This window comes from Rhinatrema bivittatum, chromosome 15 (genome assembly GCF_901001135.1).
Source record: "Rhinatrema bivittatum chromosome 15, aRhiBiv1.1, whole genome shotgun sequence".
Classification (NCBI taxonomy): Eukaryota; Metazoa; Chordata; class Amphibia; order Gymnophiona; family Rhinatrematidae; genus Rhinatrema; species Rhinatrema bivittatum.
In genome coordinates this window covers 37,712,710-37,737,199 of record NC_042629.1, presented here as the reverse complement: position 1 = coordinate 37,737,199, position 24,490 = coordinate 37,712,710, and the positions used below count along the sequence as shown (strand labels likewise).

The window sequence follows — 24,490 nt, the reverse complement described above, 5'->3', positions numbered from 1 at the left end:
GGCTGGAATAGGTGAAAGACTGCTCGCGTAACAGCCATTAACTCATACGAACATAAGAAATATAATACTGGGTCAGACCAGAGGTTCCTATCTCTGACAGTGGCCAAGTTCCTGGCAGGATCCTAAAGAACAAATGCAATCCTTCTTGCTCATAACCTGGAATAAGCAGTGGCTTTCCTAAGTCTACATGGCTAATAAGGATTTATGGACTTTTCCTTTTTAATCCCAGCTATGCTAACAGCTTTTACTATTTCCTCTGACAATAAATTCCACAGTTTAATTGTGCACCAAGTGAAAAAATACTCTCTCTTATTTGTTTTACATATGCTACCTATTAGCTTCGTGGTCCTAGTATTATTTGAAAGAGTAACATTCCACATTTACCTGTTCCACCCACTCAAGATTTTATAGGCCTCTATCTCCACTCAAGATTTTATAGATCATGAATCTCCTTCTCAGTTTTTTCTTTTCCAAATTGAAGAGACCCAACCTGTTTAGCCTTTCCTCACAGAGAAGCTATTCCATCCCCTTTATCTTTATGGTAGCCCTTCGTTGTACCTTTCTAGTCCTGCTATGTCTTTTTTGAGAAGAGGCAACCAGAACAGCACACAGTGTTCAAGGTGGCGTCGCATATTAGACTGATACAGAGGCATTATGATATCCTCTATTCTATTTTCCATTTCTTTCCCATTAATACCTAACATTCTATTTGCTCTTTTGACTGCTGCTGCACACTGAGTCACGGATTTCAAAGTACTGTCTACAGTGATCCATGATCCTTTTCCTGGGTGTTGATGCCTAATATGGAACCCAGTATCATGTACCTAGTTTGGATTATGCTTTCCTTACTCTTGTCCACATTAACTATCATCTGCCATTTAGATTCCAAACCCCATCCTCTTGCAATTCCTCACAATCAGCTCGCAAAGAGGAAGGCATGGGCGGGCTCCCGGCCGTGAGATGGACGAATGACGGCGACTCCTGCTGTGGAGCGTGGTGCGGGTATTGGCGGCTCCTGCCGCGAAGGAGAGAGATTAAAAGAGGAAAGAGATGTAGTTGCTTGTTGTTTGGCATAGTGAGTTAAAAGAATGTAAATGAGTGCTGAATTAGGTCTAGGTGAGGTGTGTCCTGGACCCAATGAGCCATCCCTTCCTTGGCCAGTTATAGTAGGGATAAACATGGACTTAAGAAATAACAAAATGTAAATAGAGGTAAAAACATAGGCGCACTTATTCGCTCATGAAGGAGCGAACAAAGGAGCATGCGCATTTGTTTGTGCTCCTTTTGTGTGCTCCAAAGGCGCTCACACCAACGACACAAGTGCCTCTGGTGTCCCGGGCCCGATTTTGAAGGACCGTCGCCCAGATGATGTCATAGGGGGCAGGGACGCAAACCGCGGAAGCGGCAGCCCGATAGGAGCTGAGGAGGGAGAGCTGGTCCCGGCAGGAGAATGATTGCAACAGGCAGGCACAGTTCAAGTATGGCAGGAGAGTTGCAGAGGGAAGCTTATCCCTTAGCCAGTTACCAAGTCACGATAGGACAATGCCTCATATTCCATGATTTTTTAATTTCTGATGAATCTCATGAGGGCTTTTCACCAACATGATAAAGGGGATGGAATAATTCCCCTATGAAGAAAGGCTAAAGAGATTAGGTCACTTCAGTCTGAAGAAGACACAGCTGAAGAGAGATATGATAGAGGTCTATAAAATAATGAGTGGAATGGAACGAGTAAATGTTAATCAGTTGTTTCCTCTTTCAAAGAGTACGAAGACCAGGGGCACACAATGAAGTTACTGGGTAACACATTTAAAATTAAGAGAAAATATTTTTTTACTCAATGTGTAATTAAGCTCTGGAATTCATTTCCAGAGGATGTCGTGAAAGCTATTAGTGTAACAGCGTTTAAAAAAATGTTTGGACAAGTTCCTGGAGAAAAAGTCCGTTAACCATTATTAAGGGAGAGTTGCAGAAATCCACTGCTTATTCTTGGGATAAGCAGCTTTGAATCTATCTACCCCTTGGGATCCTGCCAAGTACTTGTGACCTAGATTGGCTATTGTTAGCCACTTCTCTGCACCTTTTCTAATTCTGTTATATCTTTTTTGAGATGCAGTGACCAGAACTGAACACATTACTCAGGATGAGGTCACACCATGGAGCGATACAGAGGCATTATGATATTCTCTCTTTTATTATCCATTCCTTTCCTAATAATCCAGAGGATGTGGTTAGTGCAGTTAGTATAGCTGTGTATAAAAAAGGATTGGAGAAGTTCTTGGAGAAGTCCATTACCTGCTATTAATTAAGTTGACTTAGAAAATAGCCACTGCTATTACTAGCAACAGAAACATGGAATAGACTTAGTTTTTGGGTACTTGCCAGGTTCTTATGGCCTGGATTGGCCACTGTTGGAAACAGGATGCTGGGCTTGATGGACTCTTGGTTTGACCCAGTATGGCATGTTCTTATCCCTAGAAAATCAATATAACCCAGAGGTACAGCTGAAAACCAGAATACTTCAAATTGTCAAAATTCAGCTGAAAAAGAACTCGTGAATAAATCTATCTAGCAACCGTCATAAATGGCCTCAAAGAATGTGTGGCTTATTAATGAAGCCTATAGTACTTAAGGCTTAGTATAATCATAGGTTGCAGATAGATTTGTTTATGCACCTACCGGTGCGATAAAGCTGAAGCGCAATCACTGTATGTTTAAAGTCACTAGTGAGTGCACTTATCTTAAATTGCCACGTAGAGAGAGTTGGCTTGCACGGTCCTGAAGTTGCCTCCGACACTACAGTGTTTCGGAGTCTTGTACTCCTTCCTCAGGGATCTCCAGGTAAGAACGAGCCATCTACATGAATTTCTTAATGTCTGGTCAGTACTTAACTGTAAAACGACGAATACTTATGCGGTGCACTGAGTTGAAGTGACCTGCCAGCGTGCTGTTTCAATTACTGACGTCAGGTCAGAAAACAAGTTTAAGTGTAGACACCATAGAATCCAGGACCTGCAAATAATCCCAGACTCTGGGAACAGACATTTGCAAAAATCTGCTAACCTGCATCTGCAGCTTCCATACTCTCTCTTCTGTAAGGAACACCCTGCCTGGGCTGGTATCGAAATGGGCCCCTAGATATTACGACTGGGTCAGAACAAGGCTACCATATTTATCACCTAATCCAGTGCCTGGTGCAATAGTTGCACAACTCATCCTACCAAATCCCAACACAGAATCTCCGTTTTTGCTCAAATTATCTAGTCGTCCAAATATGGATGGATTAGCCACACGGCTGCTCAGCCCGCTGAGCCTGCACTCCACCTCACTTCACAGAACTCCCCAGAGACATGAGCGGAACAGTCGAACATCGAGGTAATGGACCCTCTCTCTCTTGCTTTCCCCTCGCTGCTGTATGCATTTTTTTTTTTTAAATAGCAAAAAATCTTTTACCTGAGCTCAGCCTCCCCTGGTTGAGAGGAGAAACAGGTCCTGGCTACTGGGGAAGAGGGCTAAATCATTCACTGCTCAGCCTCTCTCAGAAGCAGGTCCTGGCTACAGGAGGGGAGAGGGTTAAAGCTTTCACTGCCGAACCTCTCTCTGAAACGAGTCCCGGCTACAAGGGCAGAGGGCTAAGGCCTTCACCACCGAGCCTCTCTCAGCTTGCAACCGCTATTGGAAATTTCTGGTCCACGGCAGTCAAGGCTACTGGATTGAAGGCACTTTACTGAGGGAGAGACAAACGATATCATCTCAGGAAGCAAGCGGTGTTCTTGTGTTTCCATTATCTCCTTTTGATTCCTTCTTCTTTCTTCTCCTCTTTTTTTTTTTAAACTCACAGGCACTCCCCGACAGGAAATTCATGTCCACTATCTGCTGGAGACAGAGAATACTGTTGGACTGAAGTCAGGGCGGGACTAAATGGCTGTGACATCAGCTTTTGCTCAGTCTCATCTGCTGGCAGAGATGCATAACCCAGTCGCTGGGATTGACCACCTGAACACTAAGGAAGGGGTTACATGTATATTATGGAAGGCCCCATTTCTTATCATTACTAGGACTTTCTGAAATGCATCTTCCACGGCACTCCAGATGTGGGATTTGTTTAGATTTTCACAATTCTGATATCAGATTTATTACATTTCTATGAGCTGTACAACACTGATCTCTAATGGCTCACCGTAGTCTGCATCTGTGTTTGGACATGCGAATGATGTAGTATCTGTGCTGACTGTAGAAATAGTCATGGTAAGGGACATCATGTGCCATCACTTGTGTGTCTACCAGATAATACTGACCCTCCTGGCTCTCTTTATGCAAGATCTGCCAACAAAGAGAAAAGACAGGTTATGTTTCTTTTATAAACTCTCTCTCTCTCTCGTGGGGGTCCAATTTTCAACTTCTGATGGAACTTTCTGAAGATAAGTTTCTGAGTTAAAACACAATATGCACAGTTACACCATGGGTTGTGTGCGTTAGTTTAGAATAAACAAGATTATTCGTCCCCTATTACCTAATTCCCAACACAGTGGACTTGTTCTGGTCTGAGACATGGAAAGTGAATAAATGTACATAATCTGTGATTCCATTATTATCATCACTGAGAGCTCTGTCTCTAGGTCTTCAGAGTTCCAGCAATGCACCTTAGTTTTGGAAAAGCAATACCTACCATAGCAATGTTGGAACCCCCAACTCAATTCTCCCGATGTGTATCATTCTTAACCTGCCACACCCACAGCCATTTCAGTGAGGAATCCAAAGGGTGGTTTTATTAACAGCATTATGGCTTAGATCAGAGCACTGGAGAAGGAATACCTGCTTGTCTGTTGCTCTTGAGAATTTTCCAATAATTGGGTTGTGAAGAGTTACGGTGTAGGTTAGAGATCTCAGCTGGTTCCCAGTAGGTTCCACCTCCCAGGGAGTTAATGTCAAACCTAACCATCCAAAAAAACCCCAACAAATCAAACAATTGTGCGATACAAATGAGAAAACACAGGCTTTGCTAAATACCAAGTACTACGCTATATCATCTTTAAATATGAATTTATTAATAAAATAATCCCTTTGTCAAACTGTACTTTGCTTAATTTATAAAGGAAAGTAATTTCATTAGCAAAGTATCTATGGCAATATGTAATTTTCTATGTAGTAATGTAATCTTATGATCTCGTATGTCTAAATTTATAATCTTTTATATTGTTTGTGCTTTGACACTTTTTCCACATTTCTATACCAGGCTAACTCTGAGATATCCACTATACTATATAACTATTATACCCATATAAACATGCAGAACCAATCCAAAGCACGTAATTTAACCTGTACAATTTAACAACCAAACTATGTCAATAACGAATAAGATAAATATGTTAACAAGCATATGCATTTTTGAACACTCTGTTAAACATCAAAACTTTGTAAACTGTTGTGATGGCGAAACCGAACGACAGTATATAAAACTCGATAAATAAATAAAATATCAGGGAATTCAAGGGTTGTTTTAATCTGCTATTTCAATTCATTTTGGGATTTGTAGTCTTGCCTCTCTCTATGCAAGACCATGCCACAAATCTTTCAGCTCTCCGAGATGCAAGATAAAAACTGCCAAGCGTAGCTCAGTTCCCTTAAATATTTGGAATTAGATGACAAGTCTGCTATACTGTTTTTTCCAAACACAACTACTTCCTTTCTCATAAACAAGGAAATCAATAGTTCTTTAGTAAAATGCCACCTCCCCACAAGTACTAGCCTAAACCAGGCCCCATTTAATTTTTCATTACCTTGATCATTTTTTGCCAAAAATGTAAAGAAGTTGGAGACCTTAGAAAAATATACAAGAAAAGTATTCATACTTTCTTAGGTAATTTAAGTCTTTGTAACTGTAGGGTGGGTAGATAGGTGTGCAGGGATGCTGTAATTCTCATCATCATGGGGTTCAAATGCTTCTGTTTTCTCTCATATCTTATTGTAAAGCTCCAGGCACTGATCTTTTGTACTCTACATATTTTGTGACTGTTATTCTTGATGAGGTCCACACTCAGCTGCTGGATGGCTTGGAAAATTGGCCAGATATACTTATCCCGCTAACTTAAGCAGAATATTCAGTGGTGCAGGAGCTGCTGAATATACCCAGCTATCTTAAAGCTAGCCCAACAAGTTTATCCAGGTAACTTCAGGACTGCTGTTTGACTGTCATAAAGTTATCTGGTTACCTTAATCGGATAAAGCTGAAAATCAGGGTTGGCCACTAATTTAGCCAGATAACAGTGCTCTGCCTTTCTTGATATAGCTGGATAACAAGTTATCTGAATAAGTTAGAGGTGGTCAGATTGGAGGGATTTAAATCCCGGCGTTTGTTCAGCTAAGTGCCAAACTTAGTCAGACAAATGCTCTGAGTATGGACCTTGATGAAAATACAAAGATTTAAACATAAGTGTCTGAAGGAAACATTAAGAACATAAGAACATAAGAACATAAGAAAATGCCATACTGGGTCAGACCAAGGGTCCATCAAGCCCAGCATCCTGTTTCCAACAGTGGCCAATCCAGGCCATAAGAACCTGGCAAGTACCCAAAAACTAAGTCTATTCCATGTAACCATTGCTAATGGCAGTGGCTATTCTCTAAGTGAACTTAATAGCAGGTAATGGACTTCTCCTCCAAGAACTTATCCAATCCTTTTTTAAACACAGCTATACTTACTGCTTAGCCCGTGTCAGGGTCCTAGTTCTCTTTTCTTTGATAGAGAAGGAGGGCATGAGAACACAATAACCGTGCTTTCAGTGTAAGTATCATGACTCAAACTGTCAGGCCTCAATCATGGATGTATGTGATCTATACACTTGCAACCTCATGCAACTACTTTAGTTTCATTGTAACATTAAAATAAGATTTAGCTAACTCTTACATTTTGTAATAAAATATTTTCTCCCCCCCTGGGTGTCACTATTGACATTTACCAGCCCCAGGGCTGGAGGGGCACCTTCTCTAAGGTACACTCTATTCCATACTTTGCTTCTAAATGAGGATAGCACTTGCTACAGTTTTACTGTCCTCAAAGAGAGAGCTCCCATGTGACATTTTCAGAATTATCACCTCTCCTTTCCTCCATGCACTATACAAAAAGAACTTCTTTGCAATGACTTATCGTATGTATGAACAGCTGATCTCTGACACAGCCAAAGAAACACAGCAGAATTGAAATCATTAAAAACAAGCAAACATGAACAGATCCTGTATTACCAAATATGCCTCTAGACTTATAAAACTTCTGCATGAAGTGGGAGGTGGTGAAGAGCAGCTCAAACATCTTGTCAGCGCTGATCCGAAAAACCCGGTTCATATAGATTCTCCCCGTGGGGCCGATACTGGGCGCCCGCTCGTCACCTAGGAAGGGAAGAGCAGAGATGAGAGAGATTACCCATGGAGACACTCTGTTTTTCACTGGGTACATATTATAGATCATAAGCCGGACCACCTGACTAGGCAGAGTATTTGCTATTTCCATAAAGGAAAATTGGTACTTATCTGCTAATTTTTTATTTCTGGAGTACCACAGATCAGTCTAGACAAGGGGGTTTTGCATCCCTACCAGCAGATGAAGGCAGAGAATAAAAACTTTTCAGGCACTGCTACTTAACAGAGTGCCACCTGCAGTCCCTCAGTATTGACCTGTACCCAAGCCAATGAAGAGCCCCCATATGAAAAACCAACTCCCTCCTAGGGCGAATATTTTATCCTGGGTTGGAAACTCCTGAACTAGAGCCCGTATGTCCAACAGGACACAGAAAGAAACCATTTGTCGGTCCAATGGATCCAACTATTTACTCATTTGAGCTCTGGATTTACTCTCCAAAAACAATACACTCTTTCGGAATTAAGGGGTGGGTCTCTGGACTGATCTGGGTATTCCACGAATGAAAATTAGCAGGTAAGAACCAATTTTTCTTTCCTTCTCGCAGAACACTCTCACCAAAACTCGCCTCCTCTGGTGCCTGCAGAGAAGGTGAGTGCTTAGTGAAAGAGAGAAGAGAAGACCACATGGCCACCCTACAGATCTCCTGTGGCGATGCCAACTGACACTCCGCCCAAGAGGTTGCTTGCGCTCTAGTCGAATGCACCCTCAAATCCCTCCGGGGCCGTCCACTCCTTACAGAGATAGGAGGAAAAAACAGCCTCCTTTAACCACTGAGCAATCGTAGACGTATCAGCCTTAGTTCCTTTCTTTGCACCCCCAAACAAGACAAACAGATGATCTGACTGCCGGAAACTGTTAGTGATCTTAAGATACCACAACAGAGTCTGACGCAAGTCTAATAAGTGAAGCTCCCTTGCATGCTCTCCCTCCCCAGACAAATTTGGAAAATCTGGAAGCTCTACCGATTGACTGAGGTGGAACGAAGAAACAACCTTCAGCTAAAAAGAGGGTACCGTATGAAAGACACATCCTACGCAGCAATCCGTAAAAATGGTTCTCTACAGGATAAAGCCTGAAGCTCTGAAATCCTTCTGGCTGAACAAATTGCCACCAAAAACACCGCTTTCAGAATGATGTCCTTCAAAGAAGCCTTCCTCAAAGGCTCAAACAGGGGACCGCAAAGACCTTGTAATACAAAATAAAGATTCCATATATCTTGGATCAGAGGGGGCAAATGCTTGACTCCCTTGAGAAAACGCTCAATATCCAGATGAGAGGCCAATGGCTTTCCCTGCAACTTCCCTCAAAGGCATCCTAAAGCCATCATCTGTACCCAAAGTAAATTATAGGCAAGACCATTAATCAAATCCTGTTGCAAAAAGGCAAAGACATGCAGAATATCCACCCGCAATGGATCTAGTTCCTGTTCCACATATCAGGACTCAAAATACTGTCCACACTCTGACATAAGCCTCAAAAGAGGCTGGTCTCCTGGTCTGAAGCAACCTAGCAATAACCGTGTCCGAGTAGCTTTTCGATCTTAAATGTCACCTCTCAAAAGCAAGACAAAAGCAATCCACCCGATCCGATAAGATAGGTCCTTGCATGAGCAGATACTGCAGATAAGAGAACCTGATGGGTCTGTCTACGGCAAGATGAACCAGATCTGCAAACCATGGACACTATGGCCACTCTAGCGCCACTAACACCACCGTGCCTGGATGTTGCTCTATGCGCCTCAACACGCAACCCATGAGTGGCCACAGTGAGAACACGTGTAGCAGAATGCCCGTTGGCCACGGAAGAACCAGAGTGTCAATCCCTTTGGCTCCTGCCTCTCTCTTGCAACTGAAGAATCTGATCATTTTGGTACTGCTGCACGACGCCATCAGATCCAGCTGAGGATTGCCCCACCTGGTCCACATGAGGTTGAAGGCTTCCTCTGACAACTCCCATTCTCCTGGATCCAATTGCTGCCTGCTGAGAAAATCTGCATGTATGTTGCCTATTCCTGCCACATGAGAAGCTGCAATCCCTTTCAGGCACTGCTCTGCCCAGACACAATTTCTGGGCTTCTAGGGCCACTGCTCGACTCTTTGTCCTGCCCTAACGATTCATATACTTTTAAAAAAAATATTTTTAATGTCGTATCATCTGAAATTCTATGCGCCACCATTGATGCATTGTCCAAAAACACTCTCACCATTCGTCCTTGAATCTGAATGAGGAACTCTATCAATGTCTTGTGATCAGATCTCGTTTCCAACAGACTGATAGACCAGGATGCTTCTGCTGATGACCATTGACCCAGGGCCATTCGCTCCTGGCAAGCCGCCCCCCAACCTCAGAGGCTGGCATCTGTGGTCACCACCACCCAGTCTGGAACTTCCAAACCCGTCCCCCTCTCCAAACTGGGTCGTGATAGCCACCATGAGAGACTGGATCTGAAGACCCTCTGCAGCGGTAAAGGCTGATGGAACTCTTCCGACAACGGATCCCAATGGGACAAAGGTGCCCTTTGGAGCGGACACATATAAGAAAAGACCCATGGCACCAAATCTAGGGTGGACACCATGGAACCCAGAATCTGCAGATAGTTCCAGGTCCTGGGCACTAGCATTCACAGTAGTCGAAGCACCTGTGACTGTAGTTTCAGTATCCTCTCTGAAGTAAGAACCATCTTGCCTATTTGGGGTATCGAATCTCACCCCCAAATATTCCAAGGACTGGACTGGTGTCAGATGATTCAATCCAGCCCAGAGAACACAACATCTCCAGGATCCTCTGAACCAACAGACAACACTCTCTCTTCAACTTTGCTCGGATAAGCCATTCGTCTAGATAAGAGTGAACCAGAACTCATTCTTTCTGCAGCACAGCCACCATCACTTCATGTAAGTCCACAGAGCTGTTGCCAACTCAAAAGAATCCGAAACTGGAAATGCTGCCCCAGCACCATGAAGCAAAGAAACTTCCAATGGTCCACATGTATGGGGATGTGCAAATAGGCCTCTGTCAAATCCAATGAGGCCAGAAACTCCTCCTGCCGGCTACCACTTTCACCATTTGCAACATCTCCATCCGGAAGCATGGAACTCACAGAGCCACATTGACTTTCTGAAGATCCAAGATGGGCCAAAAGGTACCCTCCTTTTTGGGAACCACAAAATAAATCAAGTACCTCTCGACCCCGCTCTCTTGCTGGAATGAGTATAATTGCGCCCAATGCTCGAAGAGACTGTAACATATTCCAAACCGCCTTTTGTTTGCTGTGGGACATGCGAGACATCATAAAGGACTCTCCAATGGGGCACGAAAATTCTAACATGTAGCCTTCTCTTATTACTTCTAGCACCTATTGGACCGCAATGATCCTGGTCCATTCCTCGTAAAAATGTGTCAGACATTCGCCGATAGCTTCCCCGCTGGAGTGAACCATCTGAACTTCATTGAGAGGATTTAGCGCTTACAGCATCCTGACTGGCACTGTCCGGGGGGGCTGTGGGAACCTCTACCTTCCTGATCCCTGCCTTCTGTAGGGTCGTCATCAAGCCTTTGCTGAGGCAAAATCTTCTCGTATCCTGAAACCAGACACAAGCAAGGAAAGTCTTCCTGATATTTTTCTTATCTTCTGGTAACATGTTCCCCTTTGATTCCCCTATTTCATTTCCATGATTACAGAACAGTGCTCCAAGCAATAATCTTTGCGAAAATAGATTACTGCAACGCTATTCTACTAGGCCTCCCATCATCCCATACTAAACCTCTCCAAATGATTCAGAACACGGCAGCAAGAATCCTAACGAACAAGAGGAGAAGAGATCACATTACGCCAGTACTTAAAGACCTTCACTGGCTGCCAATCCACTACAGAATAATACATAAATCCCTCACCACAATCTTCAAAAATATTCATGGACTAGCTCCTCTCAATCTACAAATAGCTCTCAAAAAACACTCCTCCAACAGACCCATAAGAGAAGCTTACAGAGAATATCTACAGGTACCACACGCCAATACCACCCAACATACAACACTGAGAGACAGGGCCTTCTCTACAGCAGGTCCCCCACTATGGAACTCAATACCCTTAGAATTACAACAGGAACCATGTCTTCCAACCTTCAGAAAGAGACTTAAGACATGGCTGTTCATGAAAGCCTTTCCTGACCCTGACTGATGCTCGACCGCCAAATACAGCAAGACTGATTATCACCCAATAAACTGATACAGACTTACCAACCACTGCACGTTCTACTTCTTGTTAAACTTCTTGTTAAACTTCTATCATCCTCTTCTTCTACTCCCAGTTAGAACCATCCTTGTTTTATTGTAACTGCTTTTTCTGCGCACTTGTTATAATTTGTTATATTTTGTAAATGTATACTCATGTTATAGTTAAGTACGTTTATAATTTATTGATCACCCCTTGTTTTATGTAAACCGACATGATATGAACTCCGTGAATGCCGGTATAGAAAAAACTCAAATAAATAAATAAATAAAATAAATAAATGCTTCATCAGCTGTTCCAGATCCTCCCCAAACAGGAATTTTCCCTTAAAGGGAAGATTGCACAGCTGCAACTCAGACCACATATCCATCGACCAATTCCATAAACACAGCAGCCAGCGTACTGACACTGCCAAGGCCATACTTCTGGCCGCGGTTTGGACAGTCAGGGCAGGCGGCTGGAGACAAGGTCAGGTTCAAGCGATGTTATCGGATGGTGCCCAACGGACACTTCTCTGCAAGTTCATAGAGTTTTTGCTCTACTGACCATGTGCAGGAATTCCCATATGCACTCTGCCTGATGAGCCCCTCTGTAGAGCTTAGGAGGGTATTAAACATGGCTAATTCTTCCTGGTGTCTACAGAGAACTCTGTTTACTTTAAGCAAATTTGCTTTCTCCATCAACAAGCAGGGCCGAATTAGCCATGATATGTGAGAAGTCCCAAGCTGAGGCTTACTGAAAATATCAACCTGGACACCAGTATAGAAAGTGGACTACTGGGAGAACAGGTTGCACAAAATTGTTTGCCCAAAGTTATTATCACTTCTTGATAGATTTTCTAGACAGTAAAGGGATGTGAATGTATGAACTGATGACCAAGTTGCAGCTTTGCAGATGTCCTCAATGGACACAGCTCTTAGGTAAGCCACTGAGGTAGCCATGGCTCTTACTTGATGAACCTTGAAAGAGTCTGTGATCTAGAGGCCAACCAGAGCATAACAATGAGCAATAAAAGTTTGCCAGTAGTTGGACTATATGTGCTTGACAACCGCAGTTCCCAGTGTGTTACGATCATAAGAGACAAAAAGTTGAGAAATCCAATGATGTGGTTGAGTTCTCTTTAGATAATAGGACAAGGCTCTTTTACAGTCCAATGAATGGAAGACTTCTTCCTGTTATGTGCCTGAGGTTTGGAAAAAATGTGGGCAACAAAATGTCTTAATTCAGATGAAAGGCCGAAAATATTTTTTGGTAAAAACTTGGGGCAAGTGCAGACCACTGTTTTGTTGGGGAAAAACTGCAGGTATGGAGAGTAATGAATCAATGCTATAATTCACAGACTCTTCTAGCCAACATGACGACTAGGAACACCGAGGTCTGGTGCATCAGTGGCACCGGGCGTGTTGATGAGACTGATCCCAACCTTAGTTTCAGCAACACTAGCTGCACAGCCAGCTCCAGTGAATGGCGTATTCTCCTGCTGTGCTTTGATGAGCCCAGCAAGGCATGCGATGATGGACTCACTGACTTGTGTTTGATGCTTTTGTGTTTTTCTTGACCCCAGCAGTTCAGTGGATCCGGGAATGGCACCACAGAAGGGAAAGTCTTGCTCAAGGAGCTCCTGCTCAATTCGGCACAGAGGGAACCCATGAAGGCCCTGCTCTGAGAGAAAGTTCTTCCATCTTCCAAACCCTGTTTCTTTTGGGACCTTGGTGATAATTGGCCACAGTCATAGCAACTATATGTGCCAAGGTCTGGCTTCAGGCATCTGTAACAAATATTGGGGCTATTGGTGATGGATATCTTTTGGCCACACTCACAATCTTTATATCTAAGTTTTTTTTAGGTTTGGTTTTTTTTTGGTAGCACTGAAAAGTGCTGTTGAGCCTCAACTCAAAAGCGAGTCTGAAGAAAAGAAAACTGCAAAGTATCAAAGACAAACACAGTGAGTATATATACACGCAGAACCTTGGACAAAAAAAGGACTAAGCTCATGAAGCAGTGTGCATGTAGGAACTCCCACAAAAACTCTATGAGCTTGGAGAGAATGGCTCATTCGGCAGCATCAGATAATGTCACACACATCATAGTTAATTCAGCCCTGCTTGTCGACAGAGAAAACAGCTGGCTTAATTAGCAGAGAAACCTTTGCAATCTTAAGAATCCAAGAAATTATCTCCATCCGAAAGATCTTAACCACAGGACAAGGCCACCAAATATGTATGAACATACCCTTTTTACATCGATCAATCCAACATATAGGAGAATTTTTAACCCCCATTTTATATAACCTATCAGGAGTATAATACCATCTATAAAAAATATTGTAGCTATTTTCTTTTATGTTAGTACTTATTGAGGCAGCTGTATACATCTAACCACTCAGCCTCAGAAATGCAGAAACCCAAATCTCTTCCCCAGATTGATTTCAACTTCTTCTATGCTTGCCCCTTCGAAACAAGTAAACTTTGGAAACTAACCCTTTATTGATCAGATATACCTTTAAAAATTTCTCACAGTGTTTGGACTCCCTTCTGCATCCCACTTTATAAGGCTCCTTCACAAACAGACCTTTCGGATGCATATAATTGAATACAGAAATGGTCAGCATCTAGGGTTAAACTTTAAAGTCTTGGATAGATATAAATAGATTATTCACAAACATTTGACCAGCATTTACAATTCTTTACTCCACCTGGAAAAATTATTTTTTTGTAAAATGCTGAGGAGAAAAAAAAAATCAAGATTATCCCACTATTTGAGAATGGAGAGGATGTGGCAATTGTTTGAAAACTGACCTCCTAACCATTAAAAGTTCACTAAAAAACATGTCGAAAACAAAAAAAAAAAGCCTCTACACATTCCTATTTCCGAACCAGTGCCCCCCCCTCCCCCCCATCTTCTCTCTTGACGAATGGCATGCACGGCATGTAGTAAATATATTCTCCAACTCTGCATTTGGTGTGGAACACCCAGTCAGACTTCTGCTGAGCTGTCTGTTAACGGCATCACAAAAGAGAGCTTATTAATTTATAATTTAGGGAAACTCTGTCCCTGCTAGTATCTGCAAAACGAACAATAAGGTTTCTGCTGACATATCGCTGTCCCACTGTGCGACACCAAGTGTCTACCCCCAGGAATACATGAGGATGCTTTCTGCATATCCTAATGAGTCTCCACGGAATCTTGCTGCTGCCACCACCTCCTGCTGTATGGTTCAAAGAGGTCATCAGTACCGTGGGAGACAAGATAGTAGAGACACAGCTGGGCTCAGATTCCCAGGGTGGGGAAAGTCAAGAATCCCAAAGCACTATACATTTCTTCCCTGAAAACACTAGTTTCATACATGCATCCCGTCTTCCTGCCTCTGCTTCCTCTCAGCCCTGTCTGTGAAGTAAGCTCTGTGTAGCTCGAATCAGGGTTTGAAAAATCCATTTAACCGGAGTGAGTAGATATTTTTTCAGTAGGCAAGATGTCGGCCCAACTGGAGGAAGATGAAGGGCACGGGAGAAAGATATGGCAACTTGGCCCTTGATTGGGGACCCCAGGAGATAGAGAGGGTTACAACAGGGGTTTGGGGGGGTGTTCATAGAAGTGAATGATGGCGAGGGTGGAGGTGGAGGAACAGACAAAAGAGAAGGGAGAAAAAGGATTTCACATGGGGGAGGCAGGAAATGGAGAAGAGCAAGAAGGCAGCATGGGGCTGTGGTGTACAATTGCCAGGGATAAAATGTTTCATACTTTGGCTTGGCTAAATATTTATTACTCCTAAGGTGTTGTCAGCTGACAAAAAGCACAGACTTTCATTTACTGGGCACAGATATATATACACACACACACACACACACTGCACCTCCAACATGTAACCTGTTCTTCTGATTGGAATTTGTGTAGCAAAAATCCAATACTGCAATATCAGGTAAATTGTTCATTGGTGGCTGGAAACAAGTCTACAGCCCAAAGGCAAGATGCCACCTTCCATCATGTGCACAGTGCTGCCTTCTAAACATTACTTCTCTGTGCATTTGTGACAGTTTTTCTTGCATGAGACTACACCTCAACAAGGACATGGAAGCCATTGTCTTACCATCTAAACAGGCAAGGAAGTACAAGCAGGGAACCGGTGCACTGCCTCCCACAGGCGGCCAGCCAGACGCATATTACTAACACTGGAGGTAATTTTCAAAGGAGTTACACATGTAAATATAACATAGCAGTGTAGCAATTTTTTAAGTGGACGTAATGTGATAAAACCTATTGACCTTTTGAAAATTCCCCCCTAAGTTTGTAGTATGTGCACCACACATGTCAGCATAGACTAAACCTTGAAAAATCAGGATGCCTGTAAAACTGGTTTTGTTTCCAGTTCTGTTTCTACCACAGGAGGTTTGAAGAATAGCCATATTCACAGTAGCTATTCTTCAAACCTTCTGCAAGGACATACTTTAAATTTTACACCTCTGGGTAATTTCTGCAGCATGCATAGATTTGTTTCTACGTATAGCCTCAGAGGGTAACTTTTAAACAACTTTGTGTATTGCTGTGCGGAAATCTATGATAGTATTTTATAACCCGCACATATCAGATGCACACATATTGTAAAATACGTGCAAGTCTGCCCCGCAGCATATGCATTTAACACACGTACTTTTCCTCCTAATTTTAAAAACATATGCATGTATATTTTGTGTGCTCACATAAAACCCGATTTATGCACTCGCGTTAGTATATTTTAAAATATGAGCATGTAATTGAAATTACCAGTATTACCAATCACTCCACCAGTTTGCCCAGTTCTTCTCCAGGTTCTTCAACCTGAACTCCCCCTAGTTCACCCAGATCTTCTCTCAGCCAATAATATGCAATAAATGAGTCCAAAACTAATTCCACAAGATAAGTAGCAGGTGTAAAACTATGCAAGCAAGTTGTCCAATGTACGTGTGAAAGTCTCTTAGAAAATAGCAACTTATGCCTGGAACGCCCGTAGACTGCGCCTTTTTTCATGAATGTGAGTGTGCATGAAACCTAAAGTGCATGTGTATTTTTGATGTTTAGAAAATAGCAATTCTGCAAGTACAGGCTACTTATGTACACCTATGCTCATTTTTATGCCTGTAATTCTTTGAAGTCACCCCCGAAGCTTTAAGTTCTTCAGATGTCTTGAGCAACGCATTATACAATTGTGTAGGAGAGTATTTAAAGTTTGGTTTTATTGGTTTTTTTTAATCTCCGGTAGACTCTATATAAATGTTATATATATATATATATATATATATATATAAAAATGTTGTTCACTGCCTTGGTGGAGGTGGGTAATACTAATTAAGCTAATAAAAATGCAATGGCACTCTATCTACCTTATAAATGGCCTGTGACCGACGGCCCGCAAATGCGCAGTAGAGCACAGCTCTACTGCGCATGTGCGGGCAAGGACGTCGGTCAGAAAAAAAAAATGGCGGTGGGGCCGCAGGAGAAGCAGCGGCACCGCGCGCGCGCGGTGCCGCTACTTCTCCTCCCCAGATCTGCCGGCAGATCTCGGGGGGGGGGGGGTCACTGCCGCGCGCGCGGGAGTGACACCCCCCCCCCCCCCGAGATCTGCCGGCAGGAGCGGGAGAAGTTAATGGAGCCGGGTGAGGGTTGCGGGAAGTCGCGCTTACGGCGCCGGGAGGAAATGGAGGTGGGTGTGGGCTGCGAGGAGTTGCGAGTACGGCGTCGGAAGGAAATGGAGGCGGGTGAAGGGAGGGACTGAGTGGGAGGGAGGGAGGGACTGAGTGGGAGGGAGGGAGGGAGAGGGGGACTGAGTGAGTGGGAGGGAGAGGGGGGACTGAGTGAGTGGGAGGGAGAGAGAGGGGGAGTGAGGGAGAGGGGGGAGAGGAGGGAGGTGAGGGAGAGGGGGGAGAGAGGGAGGGAGGGACTGAGTGAGAGGAGAGGGAGGGTGGAGAGGAGTGGGTGGGGGAGGGGGGTGGTGAAGAGTGAGGGGAGAGAGAATGAGGGGGAGGTGAGAGACAGAGGGATGTAGCCCGTTTTAACGGGCTTAACGGCTTGTAAACATATAAATAAATTAATATGGGGGGGTGGAATTCTGTATAGCCCCCCCGCACGCGTAAAATCTGGCCTTTACGCGCGCCAAGCCTATTTTCAAAAAGGCCCGGCCACACGTGTAAAGGGCGGGCCCAAGGGCGGGGAGGGGCGCGCACAACTTACTTCAGGTCGGGCCCTGAAGTAAGTTGGAGGGAAAAAAAGGTAGTAATTAGGGGTTGGGGAGGAGAGGGCAAGGGGAAGGAAGGTTAGGGTAGGGGGTAGAGAAGTTCCCTCCCCAGTCCACTCCTTAATTGTGTGTGCCGGAAATCGTACACACATGGACGTGTGCGCGCACCTTTCAAAATCTACCCGTTAATTGAAAAGGTTCAGCATGAGTGTACCAGTGGCATGTACACCCTGCACCTGCCACTGCCGATTGGCAGCAAACCAGCATCTATTTCCCCCTCCCAGGACTGCTTTCTAGAACCCAACTAGAAGTGCATGTGCTAGGAAACTCACTTGTACTTTCAGCCAGGCCAAGGAAGGCAATTTTAACCAGGCCAGTTTAAAATGTGTCCTCCCCACTACAGGATCAAGTCAGCCAGAAGAATGGAAGCGGCCAAGGAGACTATAAGTGAGTGCACACGCTTCAGGAAAACAGCAGCCAATATAAAATCAGAAACAATTGGAAAATCTCTTCCAGATATCTTGCATGAGGATACTTAAGCTAAAGTTTGCTCTGACATTTGAAAGTCGATATAAAAATGTTCCTATCCAAGACAGATTCAAGTATGGGGATTCATATGCTCATCTAAACAACGTAGTAGACAACCAGAAAGGAAGCATCAACCAGACAAAAACTAGATCTGCTGTCATCTACCACACTTCTGTGTAAAGACTGATGGTGAATTTTTCAGTTACAAAGTATCTGCAACCTTCAAAACATTTTAAAGGAAAGGAAGAAATTGCTCAGGCTAAGCATAGAGGACAACAGAAAAAAATACCAAAATAAAGCCACATTCACAGTACCCAACTGAAGGTTTGAAGTCTTCAGGAAATGACCAAGGGCAAGGTTGCTTAAAATACACATTAAATAAGCATTATTTAAAATGACCTTTTCCCATTCTATGCCTATGAAAAAAAAAAATCTTCATTGCATGAAGGTCCAATGTCTTGTACACAAACCAGCACTGCGCTGCAGATGGACAGCCTATAGCACTTTTACAGTCATACAAGTCTCAAAAAGAACCTGCAAAAATCAATAATAAAATTTCTCTGTCTATAAAATGAGAAAAAAAAAAAAGACTCAAGAAGGAAAACCTGCTACCTTAGAGGTAACCTTAACACATGGGAAGACAATTTCTATTTATTTTCATGCATTACAATGGCTTCCTGGGACAGTAGTTTTCCCGAGTTTGCTTGTATTAATTAATTCATTTGTTTTTTGGGGTTTGTTTTTTTTAACGCTTACGCTATAGCCCTAAGTGATGTACAAGAAAACATACATAATCAAAGAAATAACATTCATAATAAACCTCAGCTTATTTAATTACCCCTGCGCTTCCTACGTTCAGAGCGGGGTACAGTTGAATGAATAGGGGAGACAATACAATACATAGATCATCTGGGGGGGGGGGGGGGAATGACATAAGTCTTCATGACAAAAGATTAAACACCCAAGTAGGGGGAATAATATAGGGGGGCAGATGTAGGCATCAAGGGAGATTTCTGCTTTCCCTTCTGGCCCCTACATGCCATCCTCTGAGGGTGGACATGTTGGGGTTGGTCCATTATTGTTTACGTTTAGGAATGCTTTTTCGAAGAGGGAAGTTTTTAGGGCTTTTTTATTTTTTTTTTAAAGAATAATCTTTTTCGGAGATATCTTATTTCTTTGGGAAGGCTGTTCCATAGGAGTGGTCCTGCGGAGAAGAAGGTGCACTCTCTGGTTTCCTCAGGGTGGGTGAGCTTTGGAGATGGGACATCTCGTAGCATTAGATTAGATGATCTGAGGTGTCAGGAGGGGGTATGGATTTTTATTATTGAGGAAATATATGGGGTGTGTAAATCGTGAATCGAGGAGTATATGATCATGGAAAGCTTGTGCAGTATCCAATACGCGACTGGGAGCCAGTGTAGGGATTTGAGAACAGGAGAGATGTGATCAGACATGGGAGTGCTGGTAAGGAGTCTTGCAATCGAATTTTGCATGATCTATAGTGGCGGGTTGCATATACCGATAGTCCCATTAGAAGGGAGTTGCAGTAGTCCATACCAGAGAATAGTATGGATTGAAGGACAGACCTAAAGTCAGAATGGTCAAGAAGTGGCTTAAGGTGGAGTCAACCAACATAGTAGTCTAGTGTTTTGCTGCCTCCTCTTTATACATGTCTAGAGGACATGTATAAAGAGGAGGCAGCAAAACACTGCACGGAGCGGCAGTAGCCACAGAGGCATTCACGGAGCGGGATGCCAGTGGCCAGTGGTTGGTGTTCCACCTTCACGGAGCGAAAGGATGGAGGGCTGCCATCTCCAAGTTAAAAAAAACAAAAAAAAAACCCATGGGTGGGTAAGAGTATGTAAAATTAACGGAGAGTTCAAAGGCTATAGGTATTACCAATTATTAGGCTTATTCAATATTTGTTGATAGTTAATGAGGCTTTCAATGCATACTTCACTTTCAATGCATATACAGCATAGCTCTCTGCTTCAACGGCAGGGGAGAAGAAAAACATACTTCACGCATATCCAGCATAGCTCTCTGCTTCAACAGCAAGGGAGAAGTAAAACTAATAGTTCACGCATATCCAGCATAGCTCTCTGCTTCAAAGGCAGGGGAGAAGAAAAACAACCAATAAGGGCTGAATAACATAGTCTGAATTATTTAGTCTTGGTAAACAAATAAACATGGGTGTAGCTTGCTTATTGCGGCGGTTACTACCCCTAACTAATCAAGCTTGATATTTCACTTGGATGCAGCTCCATCACTGCTCTCTACATTAATGGTGGGGGTGGAAGGGAAATAGAACCAAAGAGCTAAGAGAAACAGATAAGTATGAGAGAAAAAAAAATGTGAGAAGCTTGCTGGGCAGACTGGATGGGCCGTTTGGTCTTCTTCTGTCATCATTTCTATGTAAATGTCAGACACACCCGGGTTGGATCACAGTAGGAAACTACCACGATCTGGGTGAAGAAGTGACACTATTTAAGGTGCCGGGGGGGGGGGGGGGGGGGGGGGGTGGGGGGGGCGTTTGTAAAGAATTGGAGTGGCAGGCACCTTTTTTTTTTTTTTTTTTTTGGCAGGCACCTTTTAAATACAGGGAGTAAGGGGGATGGGGGAATAAACGTCAGTGGTCTCGTAACACGGATATTTTTTAAAGTCTAAAATCGGAACAGTTTGGGGAGTTGATGGCAAGTTTGGCTTCGCAGGGCCCTTGCAATTCAGGGGGGGGGGGGGGGGGGGGGGGGGGGGGAGGGAGATGTTTGGGTCTACTGACCTATATTTTGTGGGGTTTTTTTTAATGGAACCCAATTTAACCAGCTATGTTCTTTTGAATATAACCGGTTAAGTGTTCAGTTATACGGCAAATTATAGCTGAATAACTTTATACATAACCAGTGATAGTCAAAAGTATGTCTGGTTATGTTTAAAGTTACCTAGCTATGGTTAGTCGGAAAACTTTAATCGGGGATATTTAGTGGGACGGTTACCCCATTGAATATCCAAAGACAAGTTATCTGGCTAACTCCAGCTGAATAACTTGTCCACTAAACGGCCAACTGAATATTGGCCTCATTATCTCTTAACTCACACAATTTTTATTGCAAACAAATGCTAACTTGTAGACATTCACTAAATTAATCCAGTCTATAATCTCTAAACTCATACAATTCATCATGGACAATACTTTCAGATCCTCAGCTTAGTGTGTGGCAGTGGACAAAAAAACAAACAGAATGTTAAGCATTATTGGTAAAGGAATGGAGACTAAAATGGAGAATGTCATATCATCTTTGTATTGCTCTATGCTGAGACCACATCTAGAGTATTGTATACAGTTTTGGTCACTGTATCTCAAAAAAGATACAGGTGAACTGCAATAGATAAAGGCAAGGGCAGCTAAAATAAAGGGGATGGAATGACTCCCATATCATGAAAGGCTAAAGAGGTTAGGGCAGTTCAGCTTGGAGAGAAGGTGGCTGATGGGGGATAAGATAGAGATCTATGATTAGAAAGTGTAAATGTGAATTGGTTATTTACTCTTTCAAAAACATACAAGGACTTAGGGGCAGCCCATGAAGTTACTAAGTAGCACATTTAAAACATATTGGAGAAAATATTTTTTCATTCAATGCACAATTAAACTCTGTAATTCATTGCCAGAGGAGATGGTAAAAGCAGTTAGTATAGCTGGGTTAAAGGAAAGGTTTGGACAAGTTCTTGGAAGAAATGTCCATAAACTATTATTAACCAGGTAGACTTGGGGAAAGTTACTGCTTATCACTGGATGCTAGCAGCATGGGGGTCTATCTACTCTTTGGGATCCAACCAGGTACACTGTTGGAAGCGGGATACTGGATTTGATGGATCCTCGGTCTGACCGAGTTTGACAATTCTTATGTTCAGGAAGAATTTGAGCAGCAATCATACTTTCCCTTTATGTACCAGGATCAGTCCAGACTGCTGGGTTATGCCTCCCTTCCAGCAGATGGAGTCAGAGAGAAACTGAAAAGCACCTCCCACATAACCCGGGGTGCCTCAGTATCTTCTCTGACTCCAGCAGATTGAGAGGCATAACCTGCGGTGCTGATCTCTAAATTCTGGGGCCTTGCCCCTCCAGGTTTGAAAAAAAAACAAAACCAAAACAGAGACCATTTATTCTTGCTTTCCCCTTTTTGTCTGGATCATTTAAAAAAAAAAAAGAAAGTACATAAAATAACAAAGTTTTGTCAGTTTCTGTAGCAGCTGTGTTGGGCAGGCGAGGCAGGGCATTGCCCTATAGCCAGTTCCCGGAAACTTTGGCACACATAGCCTGGTGAGAAGAGGGGGAGGATTTATCGGTGGGCCGGTCACTCTCCCCTTCCCTCAGAGAGGTTTTTACTTTTTCCTCTGAGATTGCCCCCAGAGCCGTCCTCCTGTGAGCTGAGAAAAAAAACCAAAAAAAACAAAGGGAAAGACAGGCGCAGTTTTTATCTTGCAGCATTATTTTTTTATTGATTGCTTCCCTACCTCAGCGTGCCTGCCGACGCTCTCCCGGGCCTCGGGAGGGGGTGGATTTGTTTCACCCAGCTGCTTTTGTGATGCCGAGGGGGATGGCGTGTCAATCCTGTGGAGATGCGGGGCTCCGGCTCTCCCGCGAAGGCCTCTGCTCCCCGTGCCTCCCCGGGGGCGAGGGGCCTTCGCAACCGCCCGTTTCAGCTGGGGGGGGGGGGGGCACCCAGGACTCGGCGCAGTTCTTCGCGCGGCAACCACGAGGTCGAGGAGCAGAAGCCTGGCCCGCTCCCGAATCATGTGGGAGTGGCGGCCATTTTGTCGGCCTCGGAGGGAGACGCTAGCGATTCGTCTGAGGAGGAGGACCTCCCTTCTCCCCTCAGCATAAACTGCGCAACTCGCTGCCAGGCACAGCCCCTCCCCCGTTTCCACCCCCGGGAGGGCCCTTAAAGAGGAGACAACCTTTTTCATCTAAATTTGTACTCCTCATGCATAAGGCTTATATGGAAGCGGAGACTGAGTGGGATTCTCAGTCCCCTAGCCCTACTAAGGTGCCGAAGGTCTCTAAGGACCAGGTTAGGGGAGGTTCCGGCCTTCCCCCAATTTTCCCGAGGGGTAGGTCGCCGGACCCGCCCGACCTGGGGGATTCAGGTTTACAGGATTTGTCAGTTCCCGATCCGGGTGACAAGGGGGATAGTGCGTCACAAGTGGAAGGGGGATGACCCCCTAGCCCTCCGTCTGTTTCGGCAGGAGGAACTAGACCCTTTGATTTTACATGTGCTCCAGGAAATGGAGCTCCCTCTGTCCCAAGTTTCGTCGGAGGTGTCTACCGGGGATTCGGCCCTAGCGGGACTTTGTGACCCGCCACAGACTTTTCCTTTCCACCCGAAGCTCTTGAAAATTGTGTCCCGTGAGTGGGAGAGCCCGGAGGCCTCCTTGAGGGTCACTAGGGCCATGGATAAGTTATATCCTCTTCCCATCGACTCGCTAGACCTCCTTAAGGTTCCGAAGGTGGATTCTGCAGTCACGGCTATAGCCAAACATACTACTATTCCGGTGACTGGCGGCACAGCGCTTAAGGACCTTCAGGATAGGAAGTTGGAGGTACTGCTCAAGCGCATTTTTTAGGTTTCCGCCTTAGGAATACGGGCTGCGGCGTGCAGCAGCTTGATGCAGCGGGCTTTTTTAAGTTGGGTGCAACAGATGTTGACTTCCCAGGCCCTCCCCCTGGGGAAGCTGAACAGGTGGCCCGTATGGAGTCCGCAGTAGCATATACCGCGGACGTTCTCTATGACCTTTTGCGTACCTCAGCACGTACTATGTCTTTGGCGGTGTCCACACGGCGTCTGTTATGGTTACGTAACTGGTCCGCGGATGCTTCGTCAAAATCTCAGCTGGGGTCCTTCCCTTTTTGGGGTAACTTGCTATTTGGGGATGAGCTGGAACAGCTCATCAAAGCATTGGGTGACAACAAAGTTTATAAGCTGCCGGAGGACAAGCCCAGAACAGGCCGCTCCCAGGGTGCCTATCGGGGCCGTTATCGGGGGCAGCGTCGCTTTCGGCCTGGTGGGGGGGGGGGGGGGTCTAACCCTAGACAACAGGCCTCCAG

The 24,490-nt window shown here is 44.2% G+C and overlaps 1 protein-coding gene across 3 annotated transcripts in view; it reads right to left on the bottom strand.

The window, feature by feature from the left end:
• The window catches only part of GRAMD1C (GRAM domain containing 1C), a 177,656-nt gene that overhangs the window by 15,787 nt on the left and 137,379 nt on the right, over window positions 1–24,490 (bottom strand). For all 3 annotated transcript variants that reach the window (XM_029578198.1, XM_029578199.1, XM_029578201.1), the window contains 3 exons: window positions 7,243–7,386; window positions 4,816–4,934; window positions 4,181–4,323 (listed from right to left, as the gene is read on the bottom strand). In XM_029578198.1, coding sequence (XP_029434058.1) covers window positions 4,181–4,323; window positions 4,816–4,934; window positions 7,243–7,386 — 406 coding nt within the window. The remainder of the gene's footprint in view (window positions 1–4,180; window positions 4,324–4,815; window positions 4,935–7,242; window positions 7,387–24,490) is intronic.